The following is a 17,811-nucleotide window of genomic DNA, read 5'->3' as shown; positions in this document are numbered from 1 at the left end:
CTTTAGCATTACATTTGTGGACATTGTTATGCTTTAGACATGCTGCCAGATTTCTTCAGACATATCGGAGAGTTAAGTTTGGTGTTTTCTTATTGTAAAAATGTAAGAACATGGATAACTTTGAAATGTCCGGGGGAGGGACGTCTGAGAGCCGTGGGTATTTTAAACGCACGCTCCTGTTGCGACTGCGGCTTTGAACCGCCCTCGTTTTTTCACATCTGTGTGTCATGTCCACTAAATGTGAGCGTTACACAGTTCTGTGTTCAGTTTTAGTTCATCGTTTTTTAATGTATTTACCTCTTTTGGATTTTGTAAAAGGTTGAAAATGGAAGTATACACATGTGACATTGACATGTGACAAAATACATCCCAATCTATGTATGTATGAGTGTGTATGTATGAGTGTGTGTGTGTGTGTGTGTGTGTGCTCCTACAGATCCGTGCGTCAGAGCCGAGCTTTCATTACATTACTGTGTTTCAGTGTTTTTTACGCATGGCTGAGCTGAGTCAGTGTGTGGACTGTGTCGGAGTCTGACGACTCCAGTTCTCCAGAGTTTCTCCCCGAGAGTCACCTCTTAATCTCCATCACCTCTCCTCTCCGCCTCTGACCGGAGCAGATGCACGGCAGAGGTTGAGCGGTGAAACAATCCCCGCCGCGACCTTAGAGCTGCGTTACACCGTGCTTATGACTGAGTGAATTGATCCGACAAGCAGCGGCAGGTTCTGGGATTAAATGACTTTGATTTAAAAAAAAAAACAAAACACACAGACGCACAAAAGAAAACAAAAATGTATAAGCTGTGTTTACCAAACCTCCAACATGAAGAGGACTCACTTTTTAAAGACAGCAAAATACCAAAAGATGTTAAATGGTAAATCTATTAAAACTTGATTTTGTACATTTCATATGTAAAACATACAAAAGGGAAAAGTTTGAAAAATCTGCTTGTGGACCCAAAAAAAATCTCCTGTGCCCCAGCTGTGTGTCCCAACCCTGTCTTTGGGAAACACTGCAGTAAAGTATTTTCATAATTTTTTAATTAGTTGATTGTTTGGTCCATAACATGTCGGTAAATGTAATCTCAAATATCCAGTTTGAATTATTTCTTTGTTTCATGGAGCAAAGAATTTAAGAATTTAAGAAGCTGAAAAATCATAGAAACTTGTTTAAATTTTTTAAAAAAAACAACACTTTTCCTATTATCAAAATTGGAGTTGAATGTTATCATTAAGAAGTCAGTTTATAAAGTAATAATTTGCAAGTAATATAATGGTAATACCTCTTATTTCTGTAGTAATAACCAAGTAATAGCATGGCAGTAATATTACCCTGCTTAATATCACACTATTAATTTGTTATGAAGCTGGAAAATGCATTGGAAATATGTTATTATCCTAATATTAGATCCTTATAAAAAAATGATAACTATGTTCTTACCATTACACCATTACTATGTTGTTACTGTGCTGTTGTGTAAAACTTCAAAATTTCCTGCAAAACTTTGGACTCACAGAACTGTCAGTCACAAAATTAACTTCCAACCGACCTCAGGAAAAAATGTGACCAACTGAAGCTGACTGATTTTATCTGAAAGTCAAACAGGCTGAGCAGGAAAAGCAGAGAGCAGCAGTTTTCCCCTTGTGTTTGTCCCCGAGGTTCACCTGGGATCTTCAGATCATTTCAAGATCAGTGCAAAGATAAATGAAGTTTAAGGTCCTGCAGCGAAAAGAAGTGCGTCAAAACACGTCAAAAAGAAAAGATTTATGGAGGTTTATGGAGCCTTGTTATTAGCCTGAAGTTACTCTGATATCACAAAAAGTATTGACGATAGATACCCAACACGAGGTTCGCTAGATACCACTAAATATTGATGATAGATACCCAACACGAACTTTGATAGATACCACTAAAGTATTGACGATAGATACCCAACAAGTTTGCTAGATACCACAAAAGTATTGAAGATAGATACCTAGATACCACTAAAGTATTGACGATAGATACCCAACACGAAGTTTGCTAGATACCACAAAATATTGGCGATAGATGAAGTTTGCTAGATACCACAAAGTATTGACGATAGATACCCAACACAAAGTTTGCTAGATACCACAAAGGTATTGACGATGCTAGATACCCCAACACGAAGTTTGCTAGATACCACTAAAATATTGACGATAGATAGATACCCAACACGAAGTTTGATAGATACCCACACTAGATACCACAAAATATTGACGATAGATGCCCAACACGAAGTTTGGTAGAAACCACTAAATTATTGAAGATACAGTAGATACCCAACACGAAGTTTGCTAGATACCACAAAGATATTGACGATAGATACCCAGCCCTAAGTACGACCTCATACAGTTCAAATATAAACACTGTCCTTGCTCTAAATGTTCATAACAAATCCCAGAAAATGTCCATCCAACTTTTTTAAAATGACTTATATTTGTACTCCACAAATGACCGTCCTTTTCCTGGTCATGATGCTTAAAGCACAGAAGCCTCTGGTCAGAGCTGCAAAAATTGTGTTTTCTTCCAACTTCCTGCCGTCAGCTGCTTGGCTGACTCCATAAAAACACACTGGAAAGTCCTGTGTGCTGGATCCCAGCTAAAACAAATCACATGGTCCTCACAGCACGATCAACCTGTGACAAATGCTCCAGCAGTTGGTGTCAAACGTTGGTCAGCCTCTTGGCACGCGCCATGAAAACACACTGGAATGTTCTGTGCGGTGGACGTTTGGCTGAGACGCGTCGAAATGTCCTCAAAAGAGTGACAATCTTACAACTCATTTCTCAAACATCGGTTAACTGCTTGGTGGACATTTCTCGTGGACGTCTCGATTTACGACACACAACCACTGACAATTACTCCTCCTATTGCTCTAAATACTTGAGAACTTCATCAACATCATAAACTATTGGTGACACAGTATCAACAACGTCCCTGTTATACTTTTCTCTGTTGTTTCTTTTTAATTACTTTTAAGGACAAGTGACAATATATCAGTCATTAGTCTTTGTGGACTGTGTGTGTAAGAACTTCATTCACGCACAATCCACAAAGACTCTTAATTCAGTCTTTGTTTTCATATTTTTGTCAGTGAATGTGTTCATTATTCTGCAAACTCCCAGGAATGGTTGCTTAGTAACGACAGATGCGACAAGACCAAGCACAAACCCCCACGTGCTTCTGTCTGTTATTTTTAGACGCTACATTTTAGTAAAGAAACCTCTAAGAATTAACGAGACTCGTAAGATCAAACCATCGCGTTCAGTGTGTTTACGTTGAAAACTCTGAGATCGTACTTGAACGTGTATCTAAAAAAACACCTCAAACTCAGACAGCGAGAGTAAGTGACCTTCAGTTTTAGGTTCTTCTCAGTGGCGGCAGTGGTTGCCGTGGCGACGCTGAATGTTGAGTCGGCGCCGCTGGTGGTGTCTTGCGAGTCGGATGGAGACAAAGCCGAGTCGCCGCAGGTTTAGGGCCCGAGCTGTCACACACACACTTCATTAAATATTTGTGTTTATTCAGAGGTGAACAACACACACACGGTGCCCTTAAGGGTGAAAATAGAAATGTAACCTGGTGTTTGTGTGTGAGTACTTGTATTTTTATCTTTGTGAGGTCCAAAAATCTAAAAACCTGTATTTGTGGGTACATTTTGTTCCCCACAACTTTAAAAGGCTTTTTAAGACCTGGTTTTAGGATAAGGCTTAGAATTGGGTTTAGGTTAGGGTTAGGGTTTGTTTGTGTGTAAGATTGGTAGAGCAAAAGGTATTTAAATCATCTATAACAAAAACCAAACTAAAAACTAAACGGCTTAACGGTAAATTAAATCATCAGATTTAACTAATGGGAAGTTTTTGTGGCAGCTCGTTTGTTACAGTTCACATTGTGAAATTGTTTTTGTTGTCCTCATAAAACAAACAAACAAACATGTGTATAGAATAGTGTCATCAGCATATCGTCACATTTTAACGACTCTGCTTCCTCTTGGAAAATCCCACATTTCTGAACTTCTGTCGCACACAGTGTGAGGAAGATGAAAAGCTTTAAATCTTATGTACACGCGACTGCTTCACAGTTATAATGGTGCTGTAAAGAAGACAGAGAGAACATTGTTTTTTCCTTCTGCTGCTTCAAGGTTCAGCACTTCAGACTGCATTTGTTATTGAGGTAGCGTTGCCAGAACCAGTCTGGTCGTTTGCCAATAACCTCTGACCTTTGACTTCAACAAGGCATTCACTTAAATCACCTTTCTACATCATCGTGATACCACCGATGTCTTCATGACTAAATGCACTGTAGAGCCTTTTGAGAATGTTCTGCAGGTCGTAAGAGTGAGGACGTTAAATTCACTGACCATGTAGTGTGTCGTTTAGAAGCAGTGGTGCTCGATGAGAAGGTTCAGGTGAATGTTAAGAGGCTTTAGTGGACATTGAGGGGTTCCTTTGTGTTGTTTAGAGGTTCTAATGGTCAATGAGAGGGTTAGAGGCTCTGAGCTGCTGCCATGTGATCGGCTAATTAGACATTTGCATGAAAAACGGTTGAACAGTGTACCTAATAAAGTGGCTGGTGATGTTTGAGTGGTCAGACAGAGGAAGTAACCGGTCAGTCCCAGTGGTCAGACGTCACTGGGACGTCTGACCACTGGGATGTTCACTACATACCGCTCATCGTTAAACTCTTAGGTCCGTCTCCTGAGGAGAAGGAAAATCTGATGAGGAGTAAAATCTTGTGGTCAAGGCTGGAATGAGCTGCAGTCGCGGTCGCGTCCTAAAATTAGCTGAGATTTACAAACAGAGGGAGACCGCGGAGCGGAGTCACGTGGTGGACGGACGGACGAGAGGAGGAGGAGGAGGAGGAGGTAGAGCGAGCAGATGTGATTGATGCTTGTTGTGGGATTTGTGTTGATGTTTTTATTTTGTGCACAAATCCTGTGGGCTTAGCGGTCAAACAAGCCCAATCTGCTATTGAGGCGGATGCAGTGGTGGAGAAGGATGTTGATGCTCGTTACCCGTGTTTGACCAAACTGAGGTTTGAGAGCAGATACAGAAGCCAGACTTTTCTGAAACAAACACACACAACCAGTCCTTGAGATCTTTGTAAAGCTCCAGACTGTTGTTAGGAGGTTCTACTGGTCTTCTCTGAGGTTCTATGATTCTGTAGGTTCTAGAAGGTTCTAGAGATCTTTCAGTAAATTCAGGCGGATGTTAATAGTTTTTTTGTGGAACATCAGTAAGTTTATGTGGGTGTTAAGAGGCTGTAGTACCTGCTGAGAATGTTCTTCAGGTCTTTCAGGTCTGTAGAAGACCTGGTCAAATTTCAGTGGTCAACGACACAACTGGAGAAGGTTATAGAGGTCTATTAAAAACTCCAGGTAGCTGTTGTTTTGGATGTTCTGTGGATCTTCACAGGTTCTTGAGGTATTTGGGGGTTGTTGTGGTCAATGAGAAGGTTTTATGTCTTGAAGTAGGATCAGAAGAACATTTGGATGTTGTAGTAACTGTTGAGAATGAGATTTCAGGAGATTATATGGGAACCTTCTTATTATTGTCAATAAGAATGTTCTTCTGGTCCAGAAGTACAGATTATTAACTGTGAAGGAGATTCTGTGAGTTTCTTATGGTAATTGAGTATGTTTTAAAGGTCAGGTATGTCTTATCTGTTTGTGGGATATTTGATGGCTCTTGAAGCCCCGTGGAACTTATCATTTGTTGGTCTTCTAGGAGCTTGTTTGGGCTTTTTGAAGGATGTAGTCATTCCAATTGTCCTTCAGGAAGTTTCTAGTAGGTCTTCAGAGCACTTGAGGTGTCTTCTGAGAGACAGAGGCTGTGATGTGTTAGACCGTGTTCCTCATCGGCATCAGCAAAACACCAAATGAAGGAAGTTCTTACACCTGAAGAATTGAAAGAATATTGAATATTGTATCGAATGCAACTTTACTGACGACGTTTCATGAACCTAAAACACAGCAAATGGTCAAAACTGGAACTGAAGCTAACTGGAAGTTAGCGTTGAGGTTTCAGCAGAACACCTCGGATCAAAGCACACAGCCTCCACACAGCAGCAGCGTTACATTGACAGTGTTGTATTTATTTGTGTGTACTAATAAATAATCTGAGAGAGTTTAAATGACGTGTGGCTGCTGCCGTTCCAGGCGCCGCCATTCCTGTGGGCATCGACGTCCAGGTGGAAAGCATCGACAGCATCTCTGAGGTCAACATGGTGAGAAAACTCTGGAGCTTCACGCAACAACTGGTGACTTTAGACACGTTTAGACATGTTTCACTGGAACATCTAAATTATGTGTGCCGACTTCATTCACCTCAAATATGTGAGAAGCTGCTTTCAATGCTTTTTATTTTTCATTTATGGGGTTGGACACATTTGTTGTCAGAAATAAATCCCAGGAATCACTTCCTGTCTGCTTTGTGACGTTTCACCTTCTCTGCTCGGCCACGGAACTTCCTGCAGCTGACAGAGACACATGTGAGCCTGGGATCAAAAACTGTCCCGGCCCGATACTCCAAGAAGATTCATCAGACCTGACACTGTTTTATAAACACTTTTTACTCCACAAAGAGGTGAATTATGTCAGCCACGTATGTGGCGGACAATGGTGGACTTTCATATGAACATGAAGAGAAAGCTCTTTGTTCATTTTGTTATTTATTGACTTTAACAAGTTTGCCAAAATGACTGGAAGACAGCACAAGTGTGATCTAACCGTATATGAATCATATGTTTTTATTTCTAAATGTCCTTAAAGTGTTATTTAGACTTCCTGTCTGTAATCAATATACATTTAAATGAAGAGAAAGAAATCATCATTTATTCAGAGGGTTGTTTGTAAAAAAGTATTATAACATACAGTACATGGGTTTCATTTAAAATCCTGTAGCTCTAAGTACTAAGTTTCAGTAAAGCCATAAAGGGCTGTTTTGTGGTATTGTTGCTTATATTCTGGGTCATTTCATTAAATGTACTTTAATTTATTAATTAAAGGGATAAAAGAAATGAGATTTTGAGAATTGTGTGTTTAAACCTATATTTTTCCACTCATTCATTCATTCATTCACTCGTTCAAAAATATGAAGCAGTTTTTTGTCGATCCCCCTGCAGGACTTCACCATGACCCTCTACCTGCGTCACTACTGGAAAGACGAGCGGTTGGCGTTTCCGTCGCGCAACAACCAGAGCAGGACGTTTGACTCTCGCCTGGTGAAGAAGATCTGGGTCCCCGACGTCTTCTTCGTCCACTCCAAACGCTCCTTCATCCACGACACCACCATGGAGAACATCATGCTGCGGGTTTACCCCGACGGGAACATCCTCTACAGCGTCAGGTACAGGACGAGTGAGTGGAGATCTCAGAGGGTTGATTGTTGAGAGTCTGATGCACTGTCATGCAAGATTTCAGCCAGTTATTGCTGGCTTTATTGTAATTTTTTTTTTACTTTAAACAGTTCATGTCCTGTAGAAACATAATAAATCAAAGTTAATTGTATTTGATTATTTCACTGTCTGGAGTCTCTCAACCTAATTGAAGCAGCTCTTTTTGTGATATATCTCTTGGTAAATCGAGTCAAGTTTGTACATTTAAAGGTGAAATAATGTGATATTTTAGCCACTAGGCGGCAGTGCACACAGTTTTTGGCAAAGTTTATGGCAACTGTGTAAGCAAACCTTTGTTAATCCTCACATTCAGCTGCAGTAGACCTTATAGAAACACGTAAGTAGACATTATCAGCCATTGTTTTTGTGCTAGGCGTCCAGTTTGTCATTTGTGGTCAGTAGTTGTGAAGCTTTACCCAGACTGTAATGGAGCAGGCGTTGGTAACATGGATGTGAAGCACTGTACGAACTCTGTCCTTCTCTGAGGAACAAGGAGAGGTGGAACTTACCTGAGCACGTTTTTAAGAAAGCGCACGTGCTCAGTTCACAGATACGTGTGAAGGAACCTGTGAGTTCCAGCACTTGGTGAGCGTGGTTTATTTGATGCTGACAGTGTTTTCCTCTCTGCAGCTTGTTTGCATTTGAATGTGGAGATTCAAATCATTTGTCAGATGTCGTGACAAAGACTTTGTCTGTCTGTCTGTCACTGATGGTTTGCATCGGCCTTGCACACAAGGCTGCGTAACACAACAAAGTCATTTGTTTGTGGTCACTAACTTGTGTTCATTTGGTTTGTGGGCAGTCTAAATAAAAGCATGCCAGTGAAGGTTTTTGGCTCTTGTATTTACACAATTACTGAGACATTTTATCAAGCAAACAGAGGGAAACACACGTGGAGAGGACATTATTCCAGATCTTCTGGCTAAAGATAGCATTGTTGTTGTTGTAGCAATGGACAGTATAATTTAAATAATAGCTGTGTTAGCGTTGCAGACGAGCTCTTGGTAAATCTAGTCTGAGTCCACGAGTTGTTCCCATTGCTCCGTCTACTTTAGCTGTGATTGACCTGCACTGTCTCTCTGGATCTGTAGGGATCCGCTAAAATGTTCCCCCCCATTAGCCTGTTAGCCTGTTAGCTTGTCTCTGGCACAACATCTCTCCACCATCTTCACTTTTATGATGAAAACAGCTGGTGAAGAGAGGAGTTGTCTGATTTATGTATTTATGTTTATTCAGGAGAACGGCGTTGTTTCCTTTGCTGCGTGACATCACTGGAGCTCTGTACTCTAATCTGTGTCTGCTTTTAATCTGGCGGTGTAATTAAACTGATTTCTTCAAGTTCAAGGAGGCTTTTATTTTGTCAAATTCTGCCACAGACAGGACGTGACATAAATCATGTGCGTTTCCTTTAAAGACAGGTGGGATTTTACAAAGGTACAGTTTGAGACAGTGAGACAAAAGGAGAGGGAAAATGATCCCCGGGTTTCCATGGCAACAGCACAAGAGGTCCTTCCAGGACACACTGAATGACTGCAGTGTGTGTGTGTGTGTGTGTGTGTGTTGCAGGGTCACTGTTACAGCTCTCTGCTCGATGGACTTCAGCAGCTTCCCACTGGATGCACAGAACTGCTCACTGGAGCTGGAGAGCTGTAAGACACACACACACACACACACACACACTTTTACAGACACTGCATTGACTTCCATTCATATTTGGGCACACTAAAATAAGTGTACTTAACTATAACCAGTTAATGTCTAACCCTTAACCAAGCACAATTCAAATCTTAATCCTAAACACAACCAGTTCCTCAGTAATGAGGTTCTGCCTCATTAGGACCACTCCCTACTACAAAACCTTGACCTTAACCTTAACCTTAAACTAAACCTTAACCATAGCCTGAACTTAACCTAAGTCTTATTCTAACCCTATAACCAGGCCTTAACCCTTAAAAAAGCCCTTGAATGCCCTTGAAAAAATGTTGAGGACCAGAAAAAATGTCGGTGGACGAATGGTCCTGACAAGATCAGTTTTCATAACTGAAGACACACACACTCTCTGTCTGCCTGTCTCTCTCTGTCTGTCTGTCTCTGCAGACGCCTACAATGAGAACGACCTGATGCTTTACTGGAAGAACGGGAACGACTCTCTGAGGACGGACGAGATCGTCCTGTCTCAGTTCTTCATTGAACATTTTCAGGCATCCAGTGGCCTGGCTTTCTACAGCAGCACAGGTGTGTGTGTGTGAGCATGTGTGTGTGTATGTGTATGTGTGTGTGTGTGTGTGTGCGTGAGCGTGTGCGTGTGTGAGTTACAGACAATTACACAACCGTGATGTACAGAATATGTAAGCATCTTCTATCTTAAAGGTCCAGTATGTGACATTTACCAGGTTTTATTGGCAGAAAAATGTGTGTTGTCATCACTTTAAAACATTACACATTAATAATAACAATGACAATGACAAAAATCCTCAGAATCAGGAACAAAAAAAATATTCTAATAAAGAAAAATCAGTTCAGCTCCAAAAACATAAATAATTTCAGGGCCAAAAATCCACAACTTCAAGTTCACTTCATATTCCTTAAATGGCTTGACAAAATGTACACCTAAAGAATAATAACTGCTAACAGAAGTTTGTGTCACTTTTTAAGCAGTTGATTTTTTTTCACCAAATCCCATAGAGAAAATCTGTGATTTTTACATTACAGCACACAGGAGTTGTTGATCCACTGCTGCCTCCTTCTGTAAGTTCAAATATGTTCTGTTGTCAATTCGGCATTGAAAATTCTTCAGATTTACCTCAGTGACACAAAGTGACCACACGAGGCAGCAGCTCCTGTGTCCCCGCGAGCTAAAATCACTGATTTTCTCTATGGGCTTTGGTGTGGGAGAGTGAGGGATTTACAAACTTCAGTGTCTTGTTGTGTTCATCATCAGGTTGGTACAATCGCCTGTTCATTAACTTCATCCTGCAGAGGCACATCTTCTTCTTCATGCTGCAGACGTACTTCCCCACCATGCTGATGGTCGTGTTGTCCTGGGTCTCCTTCTGGATCGACAGGAGAGCCGTTCCCGCTCGAGTCTCTCTGGGTCAGAACCAAGCATCAACACTTTTTAGTTTGATAAAAGATTTATTTTTCTACCCTCAGACCAGACAACGAGCATTTTAGGTCAAATGCTTTAAAAAAAAAACACTTATAAAGTGATCAAATTTGGTCTTTAATTCAGTATTTTCTCAGGTTTTTATCCCATCCCTTTTTCCACTAATTCATTTTAATGTTGATTTCATAAGAAGCTTTAAATTTGGACAAGAGAAGTATGATTGAACTTGACCAGGAAATGGTTTTCATCACCTCAAATATATAACAAGAAACACCTGATGTCACAGTGAGATTAGGTTGTTTAATCCAGAATATCAAGACAAATTTGACCTTAAATCCTCACACACCCTAGCAGCTGCTACCAAAATTCCTTATGGTTGCCGTGGCCACGCCCCCTTTTGAATCTGCGAGACCTTTTGGTAACTTTTCATCTTGTACAAATTGGCGCGTGTATGTTTGTTTATTACGATTAATGCGCTCAGACGAGATCATTCATTTAGGATTATTACAATTCACCAGGATGGACACGAAATTCAAAATGGCCGACTTCCTGTTGAGTTGAGGCCGTGGTACTGATGGACTTTTCTGTTCGCCTCGGGCTGTGAGAAGTTCCCACCAAGTTTCACGAAATTTGGTGCAACTTAGTTTTGACGTTGTCCTACCAGGTTTCACCTTTGGGGGGCGTTACTGAGCCGTTTAGCACCACTTTGACAATTTCTATTTCTTTTTTCACCAGTTCTCATTTGTGTGACAATTTACGTCCATTCTCGCCAATGTTAACCGCCTCAAAAATTTGATTTTTTTTTAGGAAGAAAAATCCATGAATTCCAGGTTCTCTGGCTCTAAAAATACAAAATAAAATGTTCATTCACTTTCAGTCTTTTTCTTCGTCACAGGAATCACCACAGTTCTCACCATGTCCACCATCATCACAGGAGTCTCCGCCTCCATGCCGCAGGTATCACACCTGTGTTCACTTCATTGTTAGTTAGTAACTCGTTAGTAAGATATTTTTTTTGAATGACGGCTTTATTTTGAATGGTGCCAGGGAATAAGTTGTGAATTTTAATATTTTTGGTTTTAATAACAGTGACTTTGTGTCTAATATGAATTGTCCTTATGGTATAAGTATAGGTAAGTCATTTAAATCCATTATCTCATAATTATTATTTTTTATCTCATAATTTTGACTTTTATCTCATAATTTTGACTTTTATCTCATAATTTCGACTATTTAACTCGTACTTATTACTTTTTATCGCATAATTAGACTTTGATTTTTTTTTTTTCAATTGGAATCATTTACTGTATATACTGTAAAGATATCTGTAATCCGTCTCACAGCAGTTGGGGGGCCGCATTTGGCCCGCGAGCCGCATATTTGACACCACGCTCTCTTAACAGCTACAAAAATAACATACATTTTAAGGCATTTTTAATAGAAAAAATGCATGTTTATGGTTTATCATTTATTTATTTTTTAATAAATGTGTTATTTTTGGTGTGTGTTTGTCGTCCAGGTGTCATACGTGAAAGCCGTGGACATTTACCTGTGGACCAGCTTCCTGTTTGTCTTCCTGTCCGTCATTGAATACGCAGCCGTGAACTACTGCACCACACTGGAGGAGATGAGGAAGATGAAGAGGGGAAAGGTCAACAGCAGTGTTATGATCACATAGTTTATAACTTGCACTATAACTCACTCTAGTGGTTAAACTGGTACTACACGGGGGAAATTCCCTCCTATCAGTCCCACAAACAAGGAGAAACTGCACAAACAACAACGACGTGGCGCCATGGTTATGTTACAATATTGACAGACTCCGATCAAATATGTAAAGTTTGAGTACGATCGGGCAATTTATACTCAAGTTTCAACTTCCTGTTCATGGGCAACATGTTGGATTTCAAAACTTGTCATTTCCGTAAGCTGTTGCTATAACTGCGGGTCTGTTTGTGCACATCCAGTTTTACTCTGGAACTGTCACGTTTTAGGCAGATTGAAGAATGTACACTTACGTCACAGCCAAATCATGAGACATGTCTTCTGTTCTGTTGCCAGTAGGGGGCGCTAAGTGGGAAAATACTGTCTTTGACTCTTCAGATCCCGTCCTCCTTCACTGCTAGCCAGGCGATGGCGTTCGACGGCTGTTTCCACGACAACGACGTCGAGATGACGCCGTTCCCGCACATGGCGCCCACGCTGACCTCCGACCCTCTCACCACTCCAACTCAGAGCGTGGACGTTCGCCCCCCGATGGCAGGAACTCGCTTGCGGAGGCAGCGGTCGGTGCGGGAAAACGTGGACCTGCTGGTCAACAACAGCTACATGATCGACTCGTACTCCCGCCTGGCGTTTCCTCTGTCCTATCTGCTCTTCAACGGCATCTACTGGAGCCTGTACTCGTGATGTAAACACAGAGAATGACACTGCGTTCCATTTACATCGCAAGTCACAACTCGGAGTGACATCACATTCCAGTTGAAAAGTCAGAAAAAATTTTAGACTAGCAATCATTGACAAACATCGTACAAACATCATGGAAACAACCTAGAAACATTGTACAAACATCATAGAAATGTCGTACAAACATCGTACAAACATCGCAGATGGTTAAAAATAAAAACATTACAATGTGTACATTTGATTTATCGTTAAACAAATATGAAGTGCGATTAATTAAGATGGCAGTCATCTTGGAATCCCATGTCGAGGTTCGTGACGTTTCTCCAAGTTTCCCAGATATTGTGATTTCCGACTACAAATGGAACGCAGCGTCAGTGAATGAACGCTCACTCTCTGCCTCCTCTCCATCACTCATCGTTGTCACTCATCGTTGTCTTTGTCTCAGAGATTACGATAAAAAAAAAACACTCGAGTCCCGGCAGGAAAACTGTCCCAGTGCAGTTTCACTCAGAAAAAGAAATGAATGTGTGTTTATATTAAACTAATCTCTCTTTTCTGTGCATCTTTTCACTCACAGTAACACTCTGAAGATTCATCTCGATGTTCAGTTTCTTAGCAACAGGGAAAAACAAAACTGTGAATACGCTTGTGCATTTTCCTGATAAATGATGTGGTTTTATTTATTTATCAATAAAATAATAAAGTAAAACTACTTTTATTTGTAATAATAGCGCTGAAGATTCCGTTGCTGCCTTTCTTGAAGTTATTTTAATGCATTTATTTAACATTTGTGAAATAAAACAGAACTCTCAAAATAATGTAAAACAAATGACCTGAACATACTGCATTTGCCTTTTTTCCTGAAGGTAAATAACTTAAATAGCTTAATTAAAATTACATCTGATGCAGAGTCATAATCATGATTCAGTGTCTTAAAATTTTGCCTTTGTTTCTCATACTTATGACTTCGTATCTCAGAATTATAATGTAGTTTCTCATAATTATGAGATTTTTATTCTCAAAATAATGACTTAGTATCTTATAATTATGACTTAAGTGTCTCATAATGACTTATTTTGATAAATATTATCTCATAATTATGAGAAACTACATCATAATTCTGAGATATTTTTAATCAAATAATGACATAGTTTCTCATCATTATGACTCTTATAATAATGACTTGCGTAGGCATATATTTTCCATGTGGCAGAAACGGGCTTCCGTACACGTGACCCTTAAGTGCCTGCTAAAGTTTTTTTGTTTTTTTTTTCCTTTGGAGCGGTTGACGGGTTTGATAGTTTCCATAGCAACCGCAGCTACGGCGTACACAAGGGGAGTGTAACGTAAACGGGCAGTTTTTTTTCTCGGGAATCCACGTTTCTGCTGCTGCTGCTGCTGCCGGCACAGAGAACACAGCTCGGTCTCACGGAGGACAGGTGACCGCCGCAGGTGAACAGGTGAGTTACTCGTTCTGTGTCGCGGTAAATGTGAAAAAATACCCAAAATCCGCTAATAAATAAAACATAAAATAAAAAAGACCATTAAAAAAGAAAGCCGGACTATGCTAGCGGCAGCTGGAGCTATTAGCATTTTAACTGTTATCTAACGGCGGGCGGATGATTAGCCGTTCGGCTCCTTTTAGCCTCCCCGGTGTTCAGCTCAGTTAGCCGTTAGCATCTCCAATCGTCCCGTTATTGTTCGTTAATGGACGCTAGACCCACAGGGTCTGCTACCGTTTAACATATTTAGCATCGTATCATTCCCGTTACTGTCCGTTTGTGGACATTAATTAAAGAACCCGCTATTAGCTTTTATAGCGTCTATTGCACCGTTTAGCATCGCAGCTAACTTTCACTTTACTTGAACCTGGATTAGCATCTCGTTCCTGAGCATGGAATGAACCAACAAACACCGACGAAAGTTAAGGTGAAACTGAAGATTGATGAAGAAAACTCGACTGATCATGTTATCATTATTATTAGTGTTATTATTATTATTATTACCATTATTAATAACAGTAACATTTGTCTTGTGTTAGAAGTTTGACCTAGCTTAGTTAAGGTAGCCACTGTATTATTAAAATCTGTCTGTGAACTGATTTAAAAATAAGAAAACGACATTAGATTAGATGTAAAGTTATTAAAGTTATAATTAATTGAGTCTGTAGTGAAATTAATATCAGTAAATGTAAAATCAAGTCTGGTAAAATGAGTGACGTAGTTTTCAGTTTATTAGGTACACCAAGTTAACAATCTTAACCTGTCATACTCAATAAGTTCCTAATTAGTTGAACATCAATTTATCCAACTTTTATTGCAGTCAATTTAATTGATTAATATTTGTAAAAAGAAATTAACTGAAGTGTTTCCATCGTCAGTAAGTCATTTACTCAGTTAAATATTAAATAAATCCAACTGTTTTGATATCTAATGACATGGCTTAAAACGTAAAACTGAATTAAGACTCATTAATTCCACTCTTTCCATCAACTGTTTGTAATCATTGTAAAATACATTAAAGAACAACTCTTTCTATCGGTTGTTAATAAACTGCTTTATTGAATGTTTAAATGAATCCAGGGTTGATACAGATGAGGCTGATTTTTAATAATTTTTTGATCGTTAAAATCCTTAAAAATGCTTGGATTATTATAATGTGTTGGAAAATTGTTTGAATTTTGGTTAAAATTCTAAGTTTATGTTGAAGAAATGCTTGAAATTGTAGTTGTTTTCATTTCTCTGCCCTGAAATTAGTCTGTCATTGTTTGTTTCAACCCACATCTAGCAATAGTTAAGGTAGTTACAGTTCACAGTTTAGTTTAGTTTTTGTTTAATTTCTTTTGCTTCAGTATTGATGACAGCAGCTGTTTCCATTGTGCTTGCTGCTGTTACTGTGACTCACTTTCTTCTCTCCATCACTGCCAGTCTCGGTGGTGACCATCAACAGTATCTCACACTGCCCCCTGCTGGCCACAGGCACATGAAGTCAGTTAAACTTCAGCAGACGTTCACGCGTGGAGCATCTGTTCCTGGATATTTCTGCGTCCACCAGGTACTTTGACGTGACGAGTGCACTCCAACAGTCCTTCACTATTACACACTAACACTACCCTGCTTATTTAGAGTGAAATTAAATGTCCTGTCATTTTTAATTTTGTCCAGGAAAGTCTCTTACAGATTTAAAGATCTCTTTTACAAGATGGTCTTGGCTAAAATAGGCACAAATACAGACAAATAACAAATGTATGGCATTTGTTGACTCAAAAAGTGTAAAAAATATTAAAATGTTTAACTTCAATGAAATAGAAATAGAAATCACAAATTGTAGTTTATTGAGCCAGAAATCCATAACATGTAACGGTTAATGTAAAATATAACAGTTAACCGTACTACAAATAAGTCAAATATTTTTAAATGGATTTAAATCTTCTAGTTTTTAAATGTTCTTTCATAATTCTTTAAATTAGCTTCTACATGTAGACTTCATTTGGATTAAAACTGGACAAAAACTAGAACAAAATTTGTGTTTATCACAAGCAAGGACTTTATATCATGTAAAACATAACAACCCAAAAACATGTAACCCAAAATTTATGTATAGTTTCTTAAAGTTATTTACATTTCTAGTGCAAATGTTGAGAGATTATTTTTCTTTTTATTGAAAAAATAAGAACCTTTTGAGAAACTAGTTTCTCAAAAATCAATTCAGTTTACAGCTGCAATCAATGATTAATCAATTGCTAAAGAAATGATTATCGACTTGAGGATTTTTCCACTATTAAAACTAGGGATGCACCGAAATGAAAATTTGTGGCCGAAGCCGAATAAAATTTAAATGTGTGGCCGAATACCGAATACCGAATATTGAATGCGGTTGTTAATTTTTTCATAATTTTTTTTATATTGCATTAATAGCCTAGAATAAATTTTTAGACATGTTATTCCAAGAAAGTAAATGTTTATTGATAATGACATTTTTAAACATTCCAGTAGGCTTTTCTTTTCAAAAAAAAGCACAAAGATTTTTCATTTATATTAGGCCTTCAAACAAAACATGTATTCCAAAAAACTAAAGTGCAGTGGATAAACTCACAACAAATGAATTATTGTCTTTTTGGCAAGTCTGCTTAGCCACAGCCTCTGAACTCAGTTAAACTTAGCATGCTGGTGGGGCTGACATCCGAGCTCCATATGTCTGTCGTGAAGCTGAGGTCAACATCATTGTCTTTAACCAAGAGCTCGTGGACGCAAGTTGCAACACTGTCATACATCTCTGGTAAGCACACATCCGAGAAATACCGTCTGCTCGGTATCGTGGCTCAATGTACTGTGCAGTACATTGAGCCAATGTCCTCCACAACACTAAACGGTTGATCATCCAAAGCCATTACCTTCTTTGTGATTCCGTTTGCTTTGGCACTGTCATTCGCAAACTTTTTCGTCTTTTCATAGACGTCTTGCACGGACGGAGTGGGCGTGCTGTAACAAGATTTCCTTTTAGCTGCTGCAGCCGTCTCTCTCTGGTACTCAGCATGCTGTTCAGGGTGTTTGGCTTTTAAATGAAAAATTAAAGCAGTAGTGCTAAAGGTCTTTGCAGAGACACCCCCTCGAGATAGTTTGGTTGAACACTCGTTGCAAACTGCAATTCTTTTCTCGCTCTCCAACACTTTAAAATATCTCCACACTGCCGACATTTTACCGAAGACGCCAGGTCACCGCGTCGCTGGTCGTTGTTTGATTGCGTCACACGCCACTATTCGGCCTTGTTTTTAACTCACTCCACCGAAGGCCGAATGTGGCTTTTTTTGCAATATTCGTCCGAATATATTCGGTTACCGAATATTCGGTGCATCCCTAATTAAAACATGTTTTCTGCTTTTTCA

General features: G+C 39.4%; 1 protein-coding gene across 1 annotated transcript in view; it reads left to right on the top strand.

Annotated features, from left to right (window-relative positions):
• Nucleotides 1-13,380, top strand: part of LOC122769358 (gamma-aminobutyric acid receptor subunit rho-3) — a 30,752-nt gene extending 17,372 nt beyond the window's left edge. The window contains exons 5-12 of the mRNA XM_044025838.1: nucleotides 6,177-6,244; nucleotides 7,142-7,365; nucleotides 8,981-9,063; nucleotides 9,512-9,649; nucleotides 10,356-10,508; nucleotides 11,416-11,477; nucleotides 12,040-12,171; nucleotides 12,624-13,380. Coding sequence (XP_043881773.1) covers nucleotides 6,177-6,244; nucleotides 7,142-7,365; nucleotides 8,981-9,063; nucleotides 9,512-9,649; nucleotides 10,356-10,508; nucleotides 11,416-11,477; nucleotides 12,040-12,171; nucleotides 12,624-12,929 — 1,166 coding nt within the window. The 3' untranslated portion in view covers nucleotides 12,930-13,380. The remainder of the gene's footprint in view (nucleotides 1-6,176; nucleotides 6,245-7,141; nucleotides 7,366-8,980; nucleotides 9,064-9,511; nucleotides 9,650-10,355; nucleotides 10,509-11,415; nucleotides 11,478-12,039; nucleotides 12,172-12,623) is intronic.
• The last annotated feature ends 4,431 nt before the right edge of the window (nucleotides 13,381-17,811 follow it).

The sequence above is a fragment of the Solea senegalensis genome, linkage group LG1 (assembly GCF_019176455.1).
Source record: "Solea senegalensis isolate Sse05_10M linkage group LG1, IFAPA_SoseM_1, whole genome shotgun sequence".
Lineage (NCBI taxonomy): Eukaryota > Metazoa > Chordata > Actinopteri > Pleuronectiformes > Soleidae > Solea > Solea senegalensis.
Note: the sequence above shows the minus strand (reverse complement) of the source record. Positions and strands in the feature narration are given on the sequence as shown.